Here is a 24,370-nt window from a genome sequence, read left to right as displayed (position 1 = left end):
GCACAGAGAGGGTCTTCTGGCCCTACCTTACTAGTGGCAGACCCTGAGGAGGGGCAGGCCACAGAAGGGATGCTGGGTGGGGCAGTTGGGCTGGCTGAGCCCAGACAATGGCTCCCAGCCCTGGAAGGAAGCAGTGGGATCACAAGGGGACCTCAGGGAGCCAGCTCCTTGGAGGACATCACAAGGGCTGGCTTAAGTCTCCAGGAAGTCACGGAACCCTGGGGAATGTGGGACCCCAGTGGCGATTCAAATTTAACACCTCGCCTCTCTAGGGGCTCAGGGTCAGAGCGAAGTTGATGTCAATAAGAGAGATAAATGCAGCAGATATAAGAGGTATAAAAACTCAGGGTCATCCCTCCTTCATCCCTGACACTTAAAATAGTGTCCTGCAGGCATTAGAGGGAAACTCCTAAGCTCTGTTGCCTCTGGGCTTCATGTGGCTCTACAGTCCCCAAGAGGCCCTCCTGCTTGGTTCCAGGCTGTTCCTCAGGCTCCACCAAGGATGGGGGAAGCTGGAGGAGATCTGTCAGTTCCATGGACAGGAGACAGCTCCAGAGAGAGGGTTTATGGGCAAAGCAACCCCCATTCCTCTGTGAGAGTCCAGTCAGTGTGGACGAGCGGGGAAACCAGGTCTGAACCTAGAATGCCAGCCCAATCGACAGCTTGGCCCAGGGAGTGGGATGAGGAGGAGCATGACCGTGGCACAGGTAAAGTCTGACCCAGGGAGGAGGCATCCAACCCTCCAGGTTGCAATGCATGCTGGACAGGAAGGCCTCTCTGGCCAACACCAACCACCTGAGGAAAAGCAGCATCTGGTACCTCTGAGCCTGAGGAGAGGCCAGGTCCTAAGGTGGGCTTACTCTTTCAGAAAAGGACCTGGAAAAACCAACAGGAGCTGAGCCCTGCCCCGTGTAGATAGTCCACACTTACACAGGACCTCCACTGAACTCTTATGCTCATCCCCAAGTTGAAGATGTGGAAACTGAGGCAAAGGGATGGAAGCCCCAGGTCATTCAGCTATGGTATAAGATTTGAATAGGCTGACCTGTATGTCCATGATAAGGGCTTCAAAAAGCAAAAACAGGATATACCAAGTAGAGCAATAAACAAGACCTTCTTTAGATCAACAGATGAGGAAAGAGCTCTGTGGGAAGCTGTGTAAACTGAGACCTGAAGAAACTGGCCAAGAAAAAAATGGGGAGAGAATCATTCCCATGAGTGGGAACAGCATGTGCAAAGGTCCTGTGCCAGGAAAGAACAACATGTCCAACACATGGAGAACAGCCAGTGTGTCTGGAGCATTTTGAGAGAGAAGAAAGGGGTCTTGCAGATGACACTAGATCATGGGGAGCTTACTGGCATGAAGAGGAGTGGAGATTTCATCCTATGTGCCAGGCCACTGGAGGGATTAAGTGATAAAATGACATGTTCTGATTTACCCTGATCAAGAACAGCACAGAGCTTGTCTCTCACACACAGGGGGTCCATAAAAGGCTACGGAACATCTGAATCAACAGACTCAAACGAGATTTCAGGAGAGATGGAAATGGCTCGGTTTAAGAGAGAGAGAGAGAGAGAGAGTCAGATTCCAGCCTTTGCCCAGGAGAAGAACAAACAGTTCCGCCTAATCCAAATTCGCTTTCATGCTCTCTGCCTAAGCAGCACCGCGGCCCCTGGAATCCACAGGCACGTCAGGACAGAATAATTCCAGTGATCGTTATCAAATGCCTCTATTTAGAACAGCTCAGAAGATTGTATTAGCACAATCCAATATTTATGAAATGACACTCTGCTATAATGAGGGACTGAGAAAATTAAGATCAGAAGTTAGCGTCTCGTCTCTGGGGAGAAACAGCGGCCTGGGCGAAGAGCGGCCATCTCACTCGGCAGCTCGGAACACTGGCTTTCTGATCTGTAAAATGGGAAGGACAGTAGCAAGGGGGAAAAGAGCAAGGCCCAAAGGATGTGCACCCTTCCTTCCCTCATGACAGAACCACTGGAGTAAGACCCTTTGCCCGTCCATCCACGCAGCCATCCAGCAAGGTGTTGTTTGGTGAACACCTAAGGATCTACTGCAGTGGACACTGAAGACACAGCGTGAGCAGACTGCCACGGTCCCCAGTCACATGGAGCTTCTCATCTGGGGGCAAAGCACACCCTGAGCAAATAACCCAGCGATGACATGTATCATTGGGAAAAGTGCAGTGTGGGGGTGGGGGGCTCATTAGGGTGGGAGCTGTCCCAGACGGAGACAGGAAGAAGACCAGGAGGGCAGGGTGGAGGGAAGCTTCCATGGAGAGGACCATGTGAATCCCTGACGCAGCAGAGTTGGAACATTCTGGAAACTGACAGAATCCGCTGTGAAGTGAGCAGAGCGGGGAGTGGGACTGGATGAGGGTGAACGCGGAGGTCGCTGGATCAGACATCAAGGCCCCAAGCTGCAGTGGGCTGTAGTCTTCTCAGAGCAATGAAGCCACAGAAGGACTCTAAGCAGAAACTGGATAGGGACCAGGTAGGGAAGAGGGAACAGGCACAGGCTGATATTCTAGGATAACCTCTTTGGTTTCTGGATAGAGAAAGAATCAAAGTCAAGAAGCCTCTTAGAAAGTTCTCCAATTACCCAGGAAAGAGCCGTGGGAGCTCTCTACCAGCAAGTGGTACAGAGACAGAGAGGCTTGGAAACACCCAAGGTGCACTCAAGGGGTAAGGCAGGGGTGAAGCCGTGATTTGAAAAAGGGGGAAGACAGCAGACAGAACTCTGCCCTCTGGGTTCTGAATCAGCAGCCGAGTGGGTGGAACGGGTTTTCCCAGGACAAGAAACATTGGGGACTGAGGAGACAGGGAAGGAGGAAGGAAGGATTAAGAGCTCAGTTTTGGAGATGTTGAGATGGGGGAGCCTACAAGATCCTGCAGGGCCTCAGGTGGGCCAAAGAGAGCAGAAAGAGCAGGCACACGTACACTTTCATGCACACATACACGTTACACACGTGCACACTTGTCAACACGCATGCACACACATAACACACACTATAGGATCCAGATTTATTCAGCCAATATCAAAGATGGCCAGCAGAGAACATGTGACATGCTCAAAGTACAGGTATCTGGGGCTCTTGGTGTCCCCAGCAGGAGGAACGAGTATCATCTAAACCCAGGCACTTCTGAGGTTAAAGTCAACCTGGTTAAAAATCCTGATGGGACAACAGCTGCAGAGGTTGCTCCACGTCACCTTCCTCATGGGCACGTGCAGCTGTGGATGACTTCACTAAATGAAACAAGAAGCTAACAGATCTGAAATGCTCCTTTTTATCCTATAGCACACCTTCATCCTTCCCAAGGCTTACACTAACACTCAAAAGAAACTTACACAATACATACCCTTAATAGCCTCTATGCAGAGCCATCCAGGGGCCTTCTGCATTGGTCCATGAGGCCACACCCTCAGCTGAACATCTCCAAGCATCTTCTCTGCCTCCAGCTTAATGGCCTCCTGGAAAACCCCCTTTCACCAGAGGTGGCCAAGAAGACACTGGACAGTGGGCTGTGTAGGTCTAAAGCCCATAAGAGAGATGTGGGCTGGAGTCGTGAATGTTGGAATCACCAGGGGACATCATCAGAAGCCATGGGAGTGGCGAGGCCCATGGTAGAAAGAGGACAGAGCCACCCAAAGAACACAGATGCTTAAAGGTCAGAGAAAGCCAAGGAGACAAAGAAAAGCAAGGGCCAGCATCAAGAGGGGCTGCTGGGAAACCAGGACTGGGTGGGCTGTGGGAGCCCTAGCCCAGAGGACCCACAGAGAAAGGCCGCCCTCTCCACCCGCCAACCCAGCGGGGCCAGAGGGAGGTCTTAACTTTCCCAGGGTTGCAATTCTTGCTACCTTGTCTCACCTCTTTAAGATGCACCTCCTCCAGGGGTACCCCAGTCCCCAGGTGTTCTCCCTGAGAATGAGCACATCTCCTCTGGGTATTCCCCCTAAAATGCACCAGATGTCCCTCTTCTCAGCCCGCCTCATGCAGACGGCCATCAGGAGTTTGCACTGGAATCTTGGCTCCAGTGACTGAGGACAGGCTGGGTATTCAGAAGGTCAGGACACTGACTTTTGGAGTGATGCTCTCACTGTGGAATTTTCCCTAGGTACTTGCAACCCATGTCTGTGCAGCCTGGAGAAAGGGGCAGACTTCAAATCTTCCCCCAGATCCCAGGATCTTTCTTCCCTCCCAAATCCCAAAAGCAAAACCCAGTGACACCCTAGGACTAGTGAGAATCTCAAAGGTAAAAGAGACCCTAAAGATCCCTAAATCCAGGTGATCCGTGACTCTCTCTACATCCTGAAGAGCTCCCTCAGTCATGGTTTGAACTTCTCTGAGGATGAGAAACTCACTTTCTCTGGAGTCATCTTAGGCCCTTTCAGACAATTCAATCCATAAGCAATTTCTTCCCCATTACAGCCCCGAAAGAGACAGATGGCATACCTGTAGGCACTGCTGGGTCCAGCATTGGCTTCTCCCACGTGTTGATCTGCTCCCAGGTGAACCCATTGGTCCCCAGGGCCACACTATATCCACAATTGCTGTAGTGCTCATCAAAGGAACAGCCACCTGCAAACAGAAGAGATACTGGTAAATACATCCCCGCGTCTGAGGCTGGGTTCGTTACCCTTGTCTCGTGGGTTCTTCATTTACGGCTTTGCATTTTAAATTCTGAAGAAGGCTTAAAAAAAAAAAGACAAGCAAATTGGATTTTTATATTTGCTTTGGTGCTCGTAGGAAGGGCACCCACATCTGCAGCCCCCCCCCCCCGTTTTAAAAAGTTAATAAGGCTAGTTACATTGATTTCAATCTTCCTTCCTGAGAAAGTAAACAGCAACATCTCATTCTAAGTAGGAAAGATGAATGCCAGGGCATGCCTCTGTAACTGCTCCTTCAACATGGAGAGATGCTTCGAGGCAGCAGGAAGGGCATTAGCTGCAGAGCTGGACCCATGCCTTGGTTTGCAAAGCTGTGCACGCTTGGCCCACGTCTCAGTTTCCACACCTGTAACGTGGAGGGAAATACCATCAAATGAATTAAAATAGGAAAAGCAAGCAGCACAGAATATGGTCTTGATGCCCACCTCCTTCTCTGTGAACTCGTTCTGAAAACCCACGTTTCCGTGGAGCAGCAAGTGCATTGGTGAGAAGTTAAATGAGCGTACACCAAGAACACAGGAAAGTGGATGCTGATAACGTGTGAAGCTTCTCCTTTGAACTTGAAGTTCGAGCCATCCACCATCTGACAGTAACTTGTTCACTCAATATGACAAGGATTCACTAAGCATATGCTTTGGGCCAAAGTCCCCGGGAGGTGACAATGAAAGATGTGGGGTAGAGAATGGAGTCTCCAGCTAGGACACAGTGGTGTGCCCAGAGAAACAGGTGCCTGCAGATGTTCTGGAGGGGGGAGGGGAAGAAGTGGAGGAGAATTAACAGGACTCTAAAGAGCAGGAGCCTCTCCGTGGAGGCAGTCCAGGGGGGCCCACAGAATATATGAAGGCAGGAGGTGGCAGCAGGTCCGATTCCCACAGCAGCTTGCAGGCCGGTCTCCCAGACACAGTCCACACTGTCCCTCTGATGTCCCCTTATGCTCAGAGACATCATCACATCACCTTCCCACTCCTGTACATGCCCATCTGTTCTCCACCATACAGAGAATGACATCTTCAACAGACTGCAAGTCTTTATGTTTCCCACCCCACTAAGACTGATATATTGAAACCTAACCCCCACCCCTGTGCAATGGTGTCAAGAGGTGGGGCTTTGGGGAGATGATTAGGAGATTATAAAAGAGGCCTTAGGGAACTTGTTTGCTCCTTCTGCCACACGAGGACACGGAGAAGGCACCATCTATGAAAACGCCCTCACGAGATGCTGAACCTACTGGAAACTTGATCCTGGACTCCCCAGCCTCTGCAACCATGAGCAATAAATTTCTATTTTTATAAATTTCCCAGTTTCATGTATTTTGTTTTAGCAGCACACATGGATTAAGACAGCACCAAGCGGATCTTAGGCAGGCAATAAATGCTAACTGCACAATCACCTGTTCTTCCAAGCCCTGAGCTTCACCTACCTAACCCCGCACAATCACAAGTAGGCAGTCACCCCCGAGCTGACTGCTGTCAGGTCATGTTCTCTGAATGACCAGGGGCACATCTCTGCTTCACAGACCTTTCCTAGACTTTCCTAGGCTGCATGCTGCCTCCAGCTGCTGAGCTATGATGTTCATTTCATTCTGCAGCAAACACTTTCCCCTTATGATAGTCTGACCTTTGACACTGGGGTTCCAGGTCTCTTGTGGTGAGGACCTCAAAATGGATGGAAGAGCTCACTTAGCATGGAGTCAAAAGCTGCCTTGAGTCACTATCTCTTTGGGATATTCAGACCCTGCTGCCATTTCTATCCCACTCTGCAGAATTTGTCATCCCTCAAAGGGACTTCAGTGTCTCTCTCAGAGAAGACTTTCTAGAAACGGGCGCCTGTCCTGCACTTGATCACACCATCATCTGAATCTTAGGACACATGGCTCATTCCTGGGCTCCAGGGAATACAGGAACTACAGCTGGGGATGTAATTTCCCTCTGAGATTATGTCAACCCAGAACCCAGACCACCATTTTCTGTGTTAATCAACATTTTCATCGCTGTGGCCAAAATATCTAACAAGAACAACTTAGAGGAGGAAAAGTGTATTTGGGTCATGGTATCAGAGGTTCCGTTCCTGGTTGGCCAACTCCATTGCTCCAGGCCTGAAGTGTGGCAGAACATCATGGCAGGGCACAGTGGAGGGAAGCTGCTCAGGTCATGACATCCAGGAAGCAGACAGAGCAAGAGAGGTACCGGGGCCAAAATATAAAACTCCAGAGCACACCCCCAATGACCTACTTCCTCCAACCATGCCCTACCTGCCTGGAGTTACTCCCCAGCACAGTAGTCTTCCCAATTATTAATCAAATGGATTAATCTACTGTTTAGATCACAGCTCTTATAATGACACTGTTTCACCTCTGGACATTGCTCCCTTGCCAATCACGAGCTTTTCGGGAGGAGAGACCTCAGATCCAAAGCAAAACAACATTAAAGGGATGCTGTCTAACTGGTCACTGGTGCAGCTGCAGAAGCCTGATAAATATAGAAGCCGAAAAGTACAGCGTGGTGACAAAAATCAAATTGAGGACAGGAAAGGAAAGAGAAGCAGGACAGAGGAGGGAGTTACAAATCCGGGCTGCAATTTCCCTCACGCCCATCTGCTAAAAGGGGGGGTGATAGATTTGACTCTGAGCTTCTGACACCCAATATTAAATGGAAAAATTGGCCAGGTACCGGACACTCTGTTCATGCAATAAACATCAGATCACTCAGGAAAATGACAACCAGTCCAAGGGTTTAGATCAGACAAGGCTCCTCTGCAGGGACCGTTGTAACAAAAAACCTCACATCCAGGAACGAAACAGCACCCCATATCTGAAGCCACATCCACATCCCAAGTGCATGGTCCATCTCATGGAAATGTTTCTTATAATCATTCTTCGATATAAATTGATAGCATCACCCAAACACACACAAGGAAGAGCAACTCACCGGGACCCCAAAGACACAATCTAGGTACCCCACACCCTGCTGGTCTGGCTTGATTCCGAGACAAGTGTTAAAAACTCTTCAGGAGTGAAAATACACTCGAGTATTTTTCAAGAAGTCACCCCTGGGTTTTCTTCCTCTTGGTCAACCGATTGAGAAACAGAGTGGCTGTGAGCTCCGGATCGTAGAACCTGACCGCAATCGGCACTGCCAGAGGGGCACAACCTCCTAGCCCACGGTCCTTCCCACGCCTGAGCCACCATTTTCTGGGCTGCAGGGACAAGGCGACCATAAGGAAACCTCCCGTTGTAAGGTCTAAAGTTCCAGAGCCTCAAAAGGAACTGGGAACTCTCAGGGATGACAGAGACACAGAGCCACGCCACCAGCCCAAGCCCTGACGGTGACATCAGGGCCACTTGGAGCCAAGGAGGGAGGAGAAGAAAGGGAAGCCATACATGCCCCTGGACTAAAGCAGGAAATATTCAAACCCTGGATCTCACCACTGAGCCTCTGGTTCTTTCAAAAATGGCTTCTCTTTTGGTACAATTCTTAGAGGCCACAACACCTGATCAGAAAAAAAAATAAACAAATGGCCCAACCATGGCTGCATGTGTTCAAGGGAAGACAGATGTCTGGAGAGGTTTCCTAAGGAAACTCATTTGGATGCTGACCCCATTCAGGTAGGAGGAGCAGGTGGCCCCATTTAACCAATGTCAACCTCACCACAATCATTTTTGTGGGAAACAAAAATCCTACCTTCTCCCCCCGGAGCTAGGATCTGCCTTCCGAGGGCACAACCTGGTTTGATGAAGACCCCGATAACTGTAGGACAGGGAAGGACAGCCACTGTCCAAGGACCCTGAACAGAAGAGCGACACCTAAACAGAAGAGCTATCTCCCTGGGCAAGCTGAGGTCGAAATGTGGCAAAGGCCCCAGATGCTCTGATGTGAGTCAAGCACAAAAAGTCAACAGAGAAATGGGAAACTGTAGCAAGGAAATTGGATTTTGAAAAATCCATTTTGGATTTGGTAATGTATAGCATATCAGCATCTGTAAGGGAAGCAAAAATAGTGCAGGATACATACTTTAGGATACATTAAAGCATAAATAAAGTTTATAGTGCCAATCAGAATTTTTTCTAAACATGAGCTCTTCTTCTGAAAATGAGAGAGAAATAGAATTCAATAAAAATACAAATGTGTCTGCCTCTGCATTTTTCAGATACGATCCTGTGTATTCTTGAGCAGAATTAAGTTGAGAAGAGGAACTAAAGATTTGTTGGGATTCTGCGGTGTGCCAGGCACTGTGTATTTGAGCTCTGCAGATATAAATGTAAATCTATACACCTAAGAATGTAGGTAGCTCCAACACAACCCTCTAGACAGGGTCAAGGAAACTTTTTCTGTAAAGGACAAGACATTAAATATTTTCAGCTTTGGGGCCACCTAGCCTCTGTCACAACTAGTCAACTCTGCCATTGTAATGCCTAAACAGCCTTAGAGAACATGCAAGCAAAAGGCATGGTGGTGTTTCAATAAAACTTTATTTACAACAATGGTGGCAAGCCAGATTTCTGTCTAGGGGTCTTAGTTTCCAATTCCTGCTCTAAGAGAAAAGCATTGCCTTCTGTGTTTTATAGATGGAAAATTGTTACCAGAGCTCTATAAGGGACTTGCCCATCTGGGGAAAAAACACACACAATAATAATAACAGTAACACCTCCTTTCACTGACAGCTGGGTGTGAAAAGGTCTGTAGGCCCTACCTCCACCATCTCTAATCCTCAGGGCAAGTCCTGCTATTTGGACTGCATCCATCTTACAGATGCAGCAGCACAGGCTCAGAGAAGTAAACTCACCCACAGGGAGCGGCAGGGTGAGGACATTAGCCTGGAGCTGTGGTACCAAAGCCCAGGTGCTCAGCATTGCTCCAATCCTCCCCCTTAAAGAATGCTTGGTGTTTTACAGAATCTGAGTCTCACCCTGCTGCTTCTAGAGTACAAAGTTGTGCTTTAGTGAAGACAGAAAACTGGGAGGAAGGAAGGAAGGAAGGAAGGAAGGAAGGAAGGAAGGAAGGAAGGAAGGAAGGAAGGAAGGAGATGGAAAGAAGTGGAAAATCTGCCTTCCGTTGCTGTACATGGTAGGTACTACTCCAGTGAAGCTCATAATTTTGATAAACATAATCAGAAACCATGCTGATCTGCTGTGAGCGAGGATGCTCAGAATCACCCGTCCCAGGCATATGTAGCACAACTGAAAGTCCTAGGAGAGGGCTAAGTATCCATCCTAATGGAATGCAGAGGACATCTGCAGATCTGGAGCATCTGAGGTCACATCACTATGTCTCTCCAGCTCCAAGTTCCAAAGATCCAAGAGAACAGGAGCATGCCACACTGTCCTGTACCTGGAGGGTAGCCCACAGGTTGGGCTTGACCTTTAGTCAATGAAGGGCTAAATGGACCTTCACTCATGGAGAGCCGCCAGGATGGAGCCCACACAGGAGACCCTTGACCATCCATCATGCTTCCCTTAGAGGCCAGCATGAACCCAGTAGAGGCCTCACAGAGGGGTTGGGATTTAGGGCTTAGAGGTCAGGACCTTTTAAAGAGCATTCAATCTAATCCTTCAAAGTCAGAGACTATATCCAGAGAGAGAAGGGAGTTGAAGGATAAGTAAGAAGAAGCCAACAGACAAACACATAAGAAAGAAGAGTGAGCAGAGACCATGAACAGGCCAAGAAGCCACTAGAGAAATAAGATTATTAGCAACGGGTACAAAACAAGCACTGAGACTGCTCAGGATTCATATATGAGCAGGTGTGGAGTAGGGATGCTAGGGTTAGGCATCCTGAGGCTACGGCAAAGAGATGGAGACAGAAAGCTACTGAGAAGATGCAAATCCCACTAGACCTGAGCATAACAGCAATAACCCACACACTGTGCAGGCACTGAACTGTTCCCAGTTCTGTACTAAGTGTTTACCAACAGTAACTCCATTCATGACCATAATCATTCCGTGAGACCAATACAACTGTAAGGCCCCATTTTATGCACAAAGAAACTAAGGCATCAAAAAAGATATGCCCAAGAACACAGAATTCACAAAGAGCAAAGCCTGTCTTCAAATCCAGACTAGATCACTTTGCACACTGACCCATTACATTAGCTTGTCATGGCAATGAACTGGAAAGACACCTTGACCTTGAAAGGCACAGGTTGGGGTGGCTACGCGCTCTCCCTCGGTCCTGTAAGAATGCTGTTGAGCCAGTCTGCATATACCCTGCCCCAAAATCACTGCCTGGGGCCAAGATGTCAGTCTGTAGTCTTGGAATGAGGCATGGCATAGCCTCTGTGCCTTCAACTCTCAGGGAGGCCAGGGCATGGTGGGAAGGGGAAGAAATGGAGTTGGAGGCTCAAAATCAGGCAGGAGATGTGGAGAGAGCTCCCTTGTGAGCTTTTCAGACTCAAGTGTAGCAGGAATAAATGGTTAGAGGGCACAAGAAAGGGAGGTAGGATCAGGATAGTTTTTATTATTGTTTAAGTGGAGGGCAGTTTAGATGGTCAAACTTTTTCTGTAAAGGGCTGGATAGTACATATTCTCAGCCTTGCGGGGTTGACTTAGCCTGTTCTCACTGCCATTAACAAAATATCACATGCAAAGTGACTTCAAGAGTAGACATTTATTTTCTCAGTTTCTGGAGGCCAGGAGTCCTGGACCAAGGTCCAGCAAGAGCCAGTTTCTGGGAAGAGCATGCTTCCTGGCTCGTAGATGGCCACCTCCTCACCACATCCCACATGGTGCAATGATATCAGCAAAGAATGCACTCTGGTGTCTCTTCCCAGTCCCGTGGAAATAAGGGCCCAGACCCCATGACCCCATCTGATTTTTTTTTATTTCCCCAGTACTGAAGATGGAACCCAGGGGTGCTCTACCACTTAGCTACACCCCAGCCCCCCCTTTTTTTTTTTTGAGGCAGCATCTTGCCAAATTGATGAAATTATCCTCAAACTTGGAATCCTCCTGCCTCAGCCCTGTAAATTGCTGGGATTACAGCTGTGCACCACACCTGGCCTCTGCAAACTTTTCATGGGCCCTATCTACTCCCAAATACAGTGATACTAGAGTTAAGGTTTTGACAGGTGAATTTCAGAGAGACACAATTCAGCCCATATCATGGTGCATTAGTTTCCTTTTCTGAAGATCAAATCACCATAAACTTAGCATCTTAAAGTACTTATCTACAACGTGCAGTTTCTGTCAGCAGAAGTCCAGGCACTGTTCTTCGGTCTCACAGGCTGAAATCCAGGTGTCAGCTGAGCTGTGTTCTTTCTAGGTCTTGGGGTTCTCTTTAGAGCTCCCATGGTTTGGGCAGAATTCAGTTTCATATGGTTACAGGACTGAAGTTTCTCTTCTCTCACTGGTTATCACTCAGGGGCTGCTTTAGGCCTTGGGTGCCACTAACAGTTCCAGGCCACATGTCCCCTCCATGAGCCCTCTCACATTTCTAACTTCTTCCTCATCTGCTTCAATTAGGTTCACCCAAGACAATCTCCCTTCTAATGGGCCAAAGCCAGTGAATTCTGGAGCACAGTTATATCTACAGATGCCCTCACCTTACTCAGACACATACCTGATCAGGGGAGTGAGATTCATTCTGCACACGGTTCTGAACAGGGGGGCTGTGGTCACACAGGATGTATTGGAAGCCGGGAATCTAGGGGTCATATCAGAATTCTGTCCATCACAGCCAAACATGTGGCCTTTGTCACTGGGACTCAATGAGCCACTGTGGCACAGAAGCCATGTGGGCTTGATTGTGTTCTTAGACCATTCTATTTATTCTCACTGTACTCTGAGTTTTCATGATTTTCACTTTACAAGAGACAATTCTTTTGATTTTCCTAACCATCTAAAAATGCAAAAACATTTTTTCATTTATGTGAAAATCAGCACAGGCCCAAATTTGGCCTGTAGGCGATAGTTTTCTAACTTCAACTCTAGCAAAATGAAATTTTCCATTGTTAATACAGTTTTAACCCCAATGTCACATGCCATCATTTAAATGTGTGATGTCATATACTTTTGACACTTCTCTCCCATTCCTCAGTTGTAAAATGTGTCTTCCCTCCTCTGGGAAAGGAAGTGGGAACATGTTTTCCATTCTGATGTCACATGCCTGGCCCTAGGATAAGGGACTTCGTGAAGAACTGAGACGCCCTGAGTTTACGTAAGCACTTCACCTCCATCACAGTGTGTGTTGCTCATGGGTAAGGAGGAGTGCTCCCACTTTACAGACGCAAACACTGAGGCCAGACAAGATGACAGAGCCAACACTCCAGTCAAGGACTTATGCCTTGGCCAGAAAGTCTGAGAACCAAGAGAGCCTCCAAGGTAAGAGCAAGCTACAACATCTATGTGTCAAGGTCAAAACAACAGTGCAGTCCCTTGATTGACAACTGTGAAGAAATAAAGGCATGCAATAGCAGAGCATGAAACTAAGAGCCAGCGCCCGTATGACCGCAGGCCCATGATGCCAACCCTGCACTGTGGACACGTGTGTTCTAAAGATAAAGTACCCTAGCCCCCAAATCACTGAGCCCCCGCCCTGGTGCCAACAGATGCTTTGAAGGCAGGGCAGAATCTAAGTGGGGCTTATTAATCGTGAGCAGCCTATCGCAGGGAGCCGAGTCTTGCCCCCGGAATGAATGTAAACCAGCCCTGCATAAATTGAATTTCTTCTTTGAATATCTAATTGAATTTGCAAAAGTGTGTGCCAGGGGGGTGTTTAAATAAGTGCACAAATATGATAAGAAGGCCTTCACACCATTATATCTAATTCAGTAAGCAAAAATAATGGCAGGGCACGTTCCAATTAGTGTTTGATTTATTTGCTTTAACAAATCCAATTAGTAGAATGTTTTATAAAGTCATCCAATGTCAGACACTCATGGACTCAACAGATAGAAACAATACTCTTAATAGTAAAAAAAAAATGTTCTAATGCTTTTTGAACAGTGAATTTATTATAAATAAGATGATGTCTCTCTGATGGCTTGGACACTCCCTGAGGTCCAGGGAAATGGGTCTGATCTGTTCATTTGGTTCTTTCTCTCCAAGACTCTGAGTAGCAACTCCGGTTAATGTGGCCCTTTGTATTAAATCCAGGAATGAAAGCAACAAAGGTGGACATTAGCCAAGGGACTTCATAGGAGAATAATGAACTTGCTGCTGGTTGTCTTCTGGAACAGAGACGGGATCAGACTTCTGGCACAGCACAGCGATGCAGGAAAAGCACAGGGTTAATGGAAAAGGTAATGTCCTAGAACCTGATCCCGTGACCTTGTGCCCTGACAGGCTCTGGCTTTCTCTTCAGTGGGGCTGGTGACCTCAGGCATGCTCACCTTGGGTGGGGAATGGTCTTCTCTGCCCAGCCACACATCACAATTGCACATGGGTGTGTTAATATAAGGGACTCCAGCGCCAGCAGCTGAGCTGCCTTTTAAAATTTACTTATGTAGCTGAATGACCTTAGTCAAGTCATCTGACCTCTAGTGCCTCAATTTCCCGGTCTGTAAAACCAGGATGCCAACGGCTTCCAACTCTTGGCATTGTTACGAGGACAAGGTGAACTTTATATTTGTGAAGCCTTGGAACAGTGCCTGGAACACAGTAGTTGTCAAATAAGTATTTGTTAAATTAATATTTAATGCCAACGTATGAATTCAAAATGGAAAAGATAGCTAATGTTATATGTGTTCAGCTTGCAGAATCTCTTAAAACAAACAAAATATTTAAAGAAACTGTGTCTGAGTGCCCATATTTCCTGTGTGGCTCAGCAGCACCCTTGGTGACATGCCACTGATCTGCACGGTAACCCCAGCTTCTTCACTACTTTGCCACTGACCTGGGGCAAGTCGTGCAGCCTCTAAGGCCAGGGCTCCCTCCAGGGTAACAGAAACCATGAGTTAAACCCCCCACTAGGGCCCTTCAGCTTCTGACAGCCCACCAGACTGTGTGGGTGTCCTCCTCCGTGGCACCCACTGGCTGGGACCCAAAGAGTGGCAGTGCCCCCAGGAAATGAGAGCCTCTGTTCCACCCAGCTGCTCCAGGTGGACCGCCACGGCCTTTGTCTGGTCCACGTGGGTGCGCAGAAGACTCCCACCCTCTCTTATTTGCAGCCTTCTGGGCCACTGTTTGCAGGTGACACTATGATGCTTTGTGGGGGGAGGTGGTAGTGCAACTGTGACAAAGAAACCAGGTATGGGGTCAGCTCCCAGCCTCAACCCACCAAAGGCAGGGTGGGGGAGGGGTGGGAGAACCACACACCACAGATGGAGAAGGACCAACCTGGACACCAGCTGGAGAGTCCACCCAGGCAGACAGGTGGTCCTGCCCCGCCCAGCTAGTCTTGTTTCTCAAAAATAGTGTGGGAGCAAATACAGAGATCCTTCTGTCCTCTCGAATATAAAGACAGGACGGGGTCATCTGGCCCCACTCCTAATTTCACAGGTGGACAAACAGGCGGAAAATGGGCAAGGCTACAAAGGGGTGCAGAGCCGGGACGGAACCCACACTCTCAGGCCCAGGCCAGGGCTCGGCCCACTCAGAGGCCAGGAGAGCAGCTTTCATCTTTCCTTACACAATGATGACGGCTGTTTTATTTTTATTTTGAGGGATCCACAAAAGAGAGAGATGGCTACGGGTCACACCACATCTCAGGGGAAAAGCACTAAAACTGTTGGGAAAAAGTGAGAAAAGGTTTCCCAGATCAAAAGGGGCGACTGCAGGAGCTGCCAACGTCTGAGGGCCCCAGCAGCCCAAGCCCAGCTCTGAGCAGCCTCAGGTCGGAGCAGTCCCAGTTGCCCTGCTGGATCACTCCTGCCCGGGCACGTCCCCCCACCCGCCAATCTCAAATGCCACCTTCCTGGAAAAGACAGTGACAACCTCCTCTCCCTCTCCACTTGTTCTCTGTTGGCCACCCTGTCTACGCTGACGTCACGGTGGCCAACGCTCCCGGCTCACACCCTTCAAGCTGCTTATTTACTCATCTATATATTTATTTTCTGTCTGTCCACTGCTGGTCTAAGGCCAGCAGGGGAGGAAGTGTGTCTCCATGTTACTCACCACTGAGTCCTTGGGATTCATGGAATATCAGGAAAACAGACCCACCTACCCACCCCCATGGAAGAGCCTGAGGAAACTCAATAAATGCCTCATGAACAAACGATGCATGGAGTATGGGGAAACGACCAGAGAGACAAAACTTGGCAGCAAGGATAGAGTATGGTTTTTTTCTGGCACCTTCTTTGTGACGGAAAAATTCTGAGCCTTTGTTTCCTCAATCATGAGCCTTTACCGAGGGCTTACTATGTGCCACGTGCCATGCCATGGTTACCACAGATTATCTCACCTCATCCTCCAAGGAGCCCTGTGGGGTCAGGACTGTCACCATCTATACTTCATACAGCATAAAACTGAGAGCCAGTTAACCAACCAACCCAAGTACCACAGCCAGGAAATGGCCAGAGAAATGCAGAGCATGTTGGAAGCTATGAATTTCCTTACAAATCCATTGCCATACCCAGATGTCTGGCTTGTCCCCTGTACCCATGCCTAAGTTCCATCCTCTCCCCAACCCCTCGGGCACTTTCCCACTGCCTCAACTTCTAATTGCCTGACATCCTGCCTCAGTTTACCACACCTCCCACTGTGCTTCATTCCCACGACAACAAAACAGGTGACGCCACCCAGAGTCCATGTCACATAGAAGATGGGAGATGGAACCTTCAGGGTCAGCCCTCCTCAGTTCCTTCATCCAAGAAACAAGAACAGTAATAACACGTTCCTCCTAGGTGACCAAGAGGAATGAACATTACGTAAAACAGCACAGTCCCTAGTATGCAGCAAGCTCTCCGTAAATGTCCACGATGACTTTTCCCTTTAGAGAATATCAGGAAAACAGACCCACCTACCCACCCCCACACAGAATAGACATCTACTTAGAAGTGGCAATAAAACACTTTTTTATATCCATACTGAGAACTATGTCACTCTATATAGAAGATGCTCAATAGCACAAATGAAATCCCCACCATCTTTTGTCTACACAGAAGTTCCTGTCATGTGCCCCAGGTTTCTTTCTTATTGAATGAACCAGTTCAAATCCCACCATTTGGCTTGCCTCACATGCTAGAATACCTTGGCTTGACCACAGTGGTAGTCACAGCTACGGATAAGAAATCCCAGCCTCACAAGACCCCCATGGACTTCTCCAGGCTCCCTCCCCTGAGTACCACTCCCCACACCCTGTAAAGGAAAGGAAGCAGGATAATTAATTCAGGAAATGATAATAAACAACCTCCAAATCAGGTTGTTTAACACAGAGGTCAGAAAACAATAACCTGTGAACTAAAACTCCAGTCCTTGTCCTGTTTTTGTAAATAAAGTTTTATTGGAACACATCCACCCCCATTGGTGGACACACCGCCTGTGCCTGTGGCGGCCTTCCAGCTTATCAACAGGGCTGAGCTGCCGTGATGGAGACCACGCAGCTGGGAATCACTGGAATATTTACTATCTGGCCCTTTATGGGGAAAATGTGCTCCTCCTTCCTTTCAAAGGTCTGAAAACAATCTAATAGCCATCATCTAGCCATGCAGGGAACACATGGCTGAGGACGGAAGCTTATTTTTGCAGTCCCCAAAGCTGCCAACGCCAGAGGAACATCTGGTTTTCTAAAATCCTCTTCTTCTGAAAGTGATTTATTTTTAATATAGTTTTATTTTTTCAGAGGCAGCAAAATGGAGAGGCAGCCACAGGCCCTGACCTCAGCTGGCAGCCTTCGCCTGGCAAGTTGTTCCCGGGGACTCAACTCACTGTCCCGGTGGCTCATGGTGCTGTGGAGTCAGGTGTGGTCCAGGTGTGGCTCTCCTGGGAACCCGGGAGCCCCTGCCATCCCCTCCAGGCCTCAGCTGTACCAGTGACCTGGCTTTTAGAATCTCGGGAGAAACCTCGGTCAGGCGTCCCCCCCTGGCCCAGTGAGGAATAGGAAGGGACCCTGCAAGAGTCACTTCTGGGTTACTGGAATCCCTGAGAAAGAACGTGGGCCTGACGCAGCTTAGCGAGACCCTGTCTCAAAATATAAAATAAAAACGGCTGGGAATGTGGTTGAGTGGTTCAGTGCCCCCGTTCAATCCCTGGTACCACAAAAAGAAAGAAAGAAAGAGGAAGGAAAAAAAGAAAGTAGGAAGGGAGGGAGGGAAGGAGGGAGGAAATGCTCAGGTCACCTAAAGCTTTCTCATTTTCCACCCTGGGAAAAATCAGCCTTCTGTGACCACTCCGTAATTCTGAATAATTAAGTGCCAAGTTCTTTATTAACTGTTACCTTATTTTGCCCTTTAGAACAGCCCCTACAAGTTGCTCTTTTGAGATTCAATGCACAATTTTGCAAAATTGGAACCCGAGATTCAGAGAGGTTAAGTAACTTCCTCAAGGCTATACAGCTTGCAAAAAGCAGAGTCAGAAACAGAATCATTTTCAGTTTAACCCCCAAACACCACCTCTCTCCACTCCAGTACAATCTTGCATGAAACACTCATAAACTTTTCTGGTCTGGAAATTCTCACTCGTCCTTATTATCCTCTCTAAATTTATTCCACCCCTATCTGAATTCCATTCATTAACAGGGTGTTGAGTGCCTGCTGCATGCTTGTCACCCGGGATAAAGCAGGGAGTAACGGCCATCGCCCCTTCTCTCACAGAGCTCACAGTTTGGCAGTGAATACTGACAGTGGAAAACGTGGAGAGAAACAAAGCAGGTGAGGTGTCCACTTGGAGTGGTAGCCACTCAATACGTGGATACTGTGGGTACAGAGAGGGATCCTTATTAGGAAGCTGATTCTTTGCCAGGCATGGGGCCAGTCATTCCACACAATTCTTCCTCCTGACAACCATTCTGTGATTGAGGAGTTAATCATTACCATTTTAAAAGATGAGGAAACTGAGAATCCAACAAGAATTCAGTCCACATTCCCTATGTTTGTGGATTCTGTATTGCTTTTCCCTGTGACCATTACCTTTCTGCTGGACAAGGCCATGTACACAGAAGGCTAAGAGATATTCAAGACCGGTTGACAGATACAAAGTTTACAGCCTGGGTTTTTGTAAGTATATGAACATTTAATTACACAAAGACGAAGGCTCCATATAGTCGGTAATGTGTGATAATAGCATTCAGCATTATATATGTCACCAATCTGGTAATTATGTACATAAAATATTGACCGAGGCCCCAGTATTATCATAAGTACAACTGGCTGTGGAAAGCCCCCTCAAAACAGTTCATCTTTGGGAAATCAGCCTGTGATTGCCAGCTGGGCTTCATTTACCATGGCCTGTTAAATGTGCATCAAATGTAAGGGGTTTGGTTTTTAAGGACAAGAGGATAGATTGACCTCAGCGAGGCTGATGCTTCAATCACCTGGATGCCTGGTCAACCCAAAAGGAGAGGTGGGTTTGGCATGACTTGGCGGCCTCGGGATGTGGCAGCATCTGTAATGAGAGCTGTATTAGACTGTCAGCCAGTGAGACAGCCTATCCACTTTCTCCCAAATGTTGACACTTTGGTTCCTGCAGAGGTAAATCTGGCCCAGAAAGAGCAGACACAAATGAAAAGCAGACACCCTCCTGGTAATTAAGGAAGTCGTCTTTGATGAACATTTCAAAAAGAGATCGTAGGGCAGTTGCTAGCTTTCTTTCCTAAGCCATAAACAGACCCGGTACCTAAAAGCGGCTTCATCTCCGATTCTCTGATGCCTGGGAGTTCACGTTCAGGACACATAAACATGTTTCTCATATTTGGAACAAGTACTTAGCAATTTCCACCTCCATGAACTTTTTTTTTTTTTTTAATTTGCAAAGGCCCAAAGCAGATAATCCTATGAGTTCAGCCCCTGCCAACACAAGTCCACCTCAGGCTAAAACTCTGAAACAGAAATGAACTTCTAACGAAGCTGCCATTTGCTAAATCACATAACCACCCAGAGCCTGACAGGACAAGAGAGGCAGGTGGTCTTAAAGACTGAGGATTTTCCTGGGAGAAAGGAGCCCTGCATTAAAGACTTGGCCTTGCCATCAGCTGGCTACGCGACCTTGACAGACTCCCATTCTGTTGAAGACAGATCTGGCTGCAAGCTCCCGATCGTCTCCCGAACCTCACTGCAGTGACTAGGAAACCCAGAAAAAGGTGGGACTTCCAAAAGGACTGGGAGCAAGGGCTCACAATAAAAGCATCACTAGCATCTGGAGGAAAAGGAATGGAATTTAAGATGCAAATGGCAGACCAACCCGGATGCACCGTTGTTAAAATCTGTGGAGGGGAAAAAAAGTGAGACCTTTTCTACCTGGAATTAAGTCGATTGACCATGTATTTCTTCCACACTGTCAATCCCCATGTTCAAAAATATAGTGCCTCACCAGGAGCCACAGCCCCTACTAAAAGACCTGGCTGGATCTCATGTCTTTCCTTTCCTCGCCATGTACCTACAGTCAGCAAAGAATCTTTGGGGGAAATGGTAAGAATCATCAAGAATAAATAAAAAAAACAATGAATACGGTGGAAATAGGAAAAGAAATCACTGAGAACATTTGAAGAGCAGACCTCTAATCATCCACTAACACACCCTAAACCATGATCTAGAGCACTTAGTTAAGCATCTTCTGCAAGATGCAGAGACTCAGCCCTCAGCAAAGTGAGGAGAGAAAGTCACAGACACCAAGATGAAATGAAAAGGTGACAGGATCCGATGACAGACCTCGGGGTTCTTAAGGGATCTCAGGGGAAGCAAAAACGCAAAAAGGAGAAGCAGAAGCGGCCATGGCTGGAACAACGGTGGTGAAGACGTGTCAGGCCCTCCAACCTTCACACTGACCAAAGGAACAGAAAAATGAAGCCGAAGGAGCAAAGAAACCACAGATCTTGACATGCTCCATGTCTTCCTTGCTGACTTAGAGGATGCAACACACCCGGAACCCACCCCAAATGCCAGGAAGGTGCACACCACCCACTCTTGAGAGAAGGGCGCACTATGCAGGGAAATGAATGAATTCTGGGAAACCCAGGCCTATCTGCAATGCCAGCGGCTGTGGCCTGGGCATGGCTGGGCAGGCGCTGGGCCGATGAAGGATGCCTGACCTGGGTGCCCTGGGGTCCTGCATCGGCAGCACTGTAGGTCCTCCTGGGCCTGGTGGTGTTTGCCCTTTGAGCTAATTCTCGCCAGAGGCTCTGGGACCTTCTAGAATCTAGTAAAACCCCCACATCTGGGAGGAGAAGAGCGGGGGTAAGCGTGGAAAGCATGAGAGGTGAGGATCAACAGAAGGCCACGGGACAAACGCAACCGTGAGACCTGTACAACCTACCCCGAGGGCTGACTCTCTCTGAAGCAGGGTGGAAGTTCCTCAGTACCCCACCAAGCACACGGACACTTCAGGGTGGAAGGATCTAAATATCTGCAAAAGGCTGGTGGCAGAGGACCCTCCCAGGCCTTTCAGGACCCTGGCCTCAGCAGCTGCAATGCCAGTAGCTCGAGGGCGATGCAAACCCCCATGTCCACGCGCCTGCTCAGAGGGCAGCACTTACCAGGTGAGGGGAATCTTGAAGACACACTGACTCGGGCTCACAATCCAGCCCAGCCTGTGGCCATGTGACCCTGGGCAAGTCACTCACCCGATCCCAGTGCCAGTTTCTCATCAGGAAGATAACAGTAAGACAGTATTCTAAGCTAGGAGCTTACAGGAATTGCACTCCTTAAGTAAAAGAATATAAACTCAGAACAGTTATAAACTACTTAAATAGAGAAAAGAAATCACAACAAATAATAAATTTCTAATAAATGAAGACAACTACAAACATTGGAATCCAGAAAAGAGCGTTGATTTTAATCATCCAACTTTCCCCCCAACATCATTGGATGTTCTTCCCGGGGATCACCACTTAATAACAAGAACTTTAAAATACTATTTCTTATACAGACTCAAAAGTCCCTTCTAACAGTGTGATTAATATTTGTTTATCATTAATAATATTTTTAAAAGTCTCCTTCAAATTTACAAGTCATTATTTACAGAGTGTGGTGTAAATTTTAGGATTGCAGTCTATCAACTTTCTTTCATATATATGCTGTAATATTTCAGGTCCTTTAGAAGTGTTCTTGTGCACAGCGTGATCATAAGCATTCTATGAGCTGATGACACTAGGCGTGTTCTGGGAAGTCATTTTCACCTCCACATCAGGGAAGCTGGGAATGGCTAAAGTGCACTCGAGGAAACGTATATATGATGTATGTGTGCATGTACAGCCTGAACGTCAACTTCTGCTTATCTACTTCTCTAAAATTCTTTAACTATTCCAAAAGCCCCACCTTTCACCCCCAAAAACAGGATGAAGGAAAAGCAGTCATAATGGAATCATACAGCAGACTTAAACAATTGGTACTAAAATAATCTTACTTTTGATCATTTTATAACATATATGACTGTCCCATCATATTGCCAGGCCCCTTCCAGGACTTTGGAAGGTTGGTATGGCAGAGAAAAACCCTGAAGTTTATGCTGCAGCTCCTCCCCAGGTACAGGGCTCTGAAATGCTCTTGCAGGGTACACACAGAGGGTGTGACATGTGCCCGTCCCCAGGAGGGACCCCTATCCCTATGTGCAATCATGCCACATTTCTGATTGAGGCACCCTGAACCTGCCCAGCATTTCTCAATCCACTGCACCATGTAGCCACATATCTCATTTAACAAGGGACCTTGGGCAGGAGATGGGGTGGGCCTCAGAGGGCGAGATTTCTAACATTCACCAACATTCAGTTACTTTCATACAAACATTTTGGATTTTACCTTGGGGAGAAAAACATGCAGCGACTGTGCTAGAAAACATTGCTATTGTCTGTGGCTCTTGCAAAATACTATAATTTAGACATTTGCCCAGTTTTCTAAAGCATGCTGAGGCCAATCAGTATTTGGAATCTTGTTAATTTTCCCCGTTGCTATCTTCTTCTTCTCCCATGTGCAGCTCCTTCCACAATCACACCTTTGAACCTTTAAGTAGGTAGAGTAAAGCTGGTTGCCTATCCCCTTCAATCCAGCAGGTTGCGTGGTCAAGGACGTTTTTCAAACGAAGCCCCAGGCCTCATCATGTGACTCGCTGGAGACCACAGCCTTCAGGATCATCCTGCCGGGGGCTTGGGAGTCTGCAACTGTTTTGATTCAGACTCACTAGAATTTCCCTGATCTCCTCCTCAGAGTCTTTACACAGATGTCTCACAGCAGCTTCTACGCAACCCTGGAGCCTCCTCAAGGCAAGCCCTGGGAAAGGGAGCCGTGCCCTGGTCAGCAGAAGCAACAGATCAGTGGGAATTCTAACCTGCTCCTTCACGTCTCCCAGTTACTTTGGAAATGGTAAAGGTTATGCAAGATGGGGAAGTCCTGCTGTCGACTTAGGAGAAATGAAGCTGACTGCAGGTGGACTTAAGGGAATCTCATTCCATGACTCCCCCAAGGAGCCTGCAGCTTTCCCGAGCCACCAGAAGATACTTGGCCTGTGCATTGCTTTCAGACTCCGGAGAATCATTTTTTCTTTTTTTTTTTTTTAATTTTTTTTATTGATTGTTCAAAACATTACAGAGCTCATGATATATCATCTTTCATACATTAGACTCAATTGGGTTTTGAACTCCCATTTTTACCCCAAATACAGATTGCAGAATCACAACTGTTACATACTCACATTATTACATAATGGCATATTAGTGACTGTTGTATTCTGCTACCTTTCCTATCCCCTACTATCCCCCCTCCCCTCCCCTCCCATCTTCCTTCTCTATCTCCTCTGATGTTGTTCAATTCTCTCCCCTTTTTCCCCCCTCCCCCTTGCCCCTCATAACCTCTTATAATTTTGTGCATCATTGAAGGTCTCCTACCATTTCCATATGCTTTCCCTTCTCTCTCCCTTTCTCTCCCCCCATTCGTCTTTGTTTACTGTTAGTCTTTTCCTCATGCTCTTCCTTCCTGTTCTGTTCTTATTTGCTCTCTTTATATCAAAGAAGACATTTGGCATTTGATTTTTAGGGCTTGGCTAGCTTCACTTAGCATAATCTGCTCTAATGCCATCCATTTTCCTGCAAATTCTATGATTTTGTCATTTCTTAGTGCTGCATAATACTCCATTGTGTATAGATGCCATATTTTTTTTATCCATTCATCTATTGAGGGGCATCTAGATTGGTTCCACAGTCTAGCTATTGTGAATTGTGTCACTATAATCATTGATGTGGCCATATCCCTATAGTGCGCTCTTTTAAGGTCCTCAGGGAATAGTCCAAGAAGGGCGATAGCTGGGTCAAATGGTGGTTCCATTCCCAGCTTTCCCAGGAATCTCCATACTGCTTTCCAAATTGGCCTCACCATTTTGCAGTCCCACCAGCAGTGTACAAGTGTACCCTTTTCCCCACATCCCCGCCAACACTTATTGTTGTTTGACTTCATAATGGCTGACAATCTTACTGGAGTGAGATGGTATCTTAGGGTGGTTTTGATTTGCATTTCTCTGATTGCTAGAGATGGTGAGCATTTTTTCATGTACTTGTTGATTGATTGTATGCCTCCTCTGAGAAGTGTCTGTTCAGGTCCTTGGCCCATTTGTTGATTGGGTTATTTGCTATCTTATTGTTTAATTTTTTGAGTTCTTTGTACATTCTGGAT

At 47.4% G+C, this 24,370-nt stretch overlaps 1 protein-coding gene across 9 annotated transcripts in view; it reads right to left on the bottom strand.

Moving 5' to 3' along the window:
* PTPRT (protein tyrosine phosphatase receptor type T) overlaps window positions 1-24,370 on the bottom strand; it is a gene marked incomplete at both ends in the record, with an annotated part of 1,075,443 nt that overhangs the window by 795,121 nt on the left and 255,952 nt on the right. For all 9 annotated transcript variants that reach the window (XM_081292389.1, XM_081292384.1, XM_081292383.1 and 6 more), the window contains one exon: window positions 4,473-4,598. In XM_081292389.1, coding sequence (XP_081148515.1) covers window positions 4,473-4,598 — 126 coding nt within the window. The remainder of the gene's footprint in view (window positions 1-4,472; window positions 4,599-24,370) is intronic.

Source organism: Spermophilus citellus (assembly GCF_964194105.1).
Source record: "Spermophilus citellus genome assembly, chromosome: 4".
Lineage (NCBI taxonomy): Eukaryota > Metazoa > Chordata > Mammalia > Rodentia > Sciuridae > Spermophilus > Spermophilus citellus.
The sequence above is the reverse complement of the archived record's forward strand: the minus strand, read 5'-3'. Positions and strand labels throughout refer to the sequence as shown.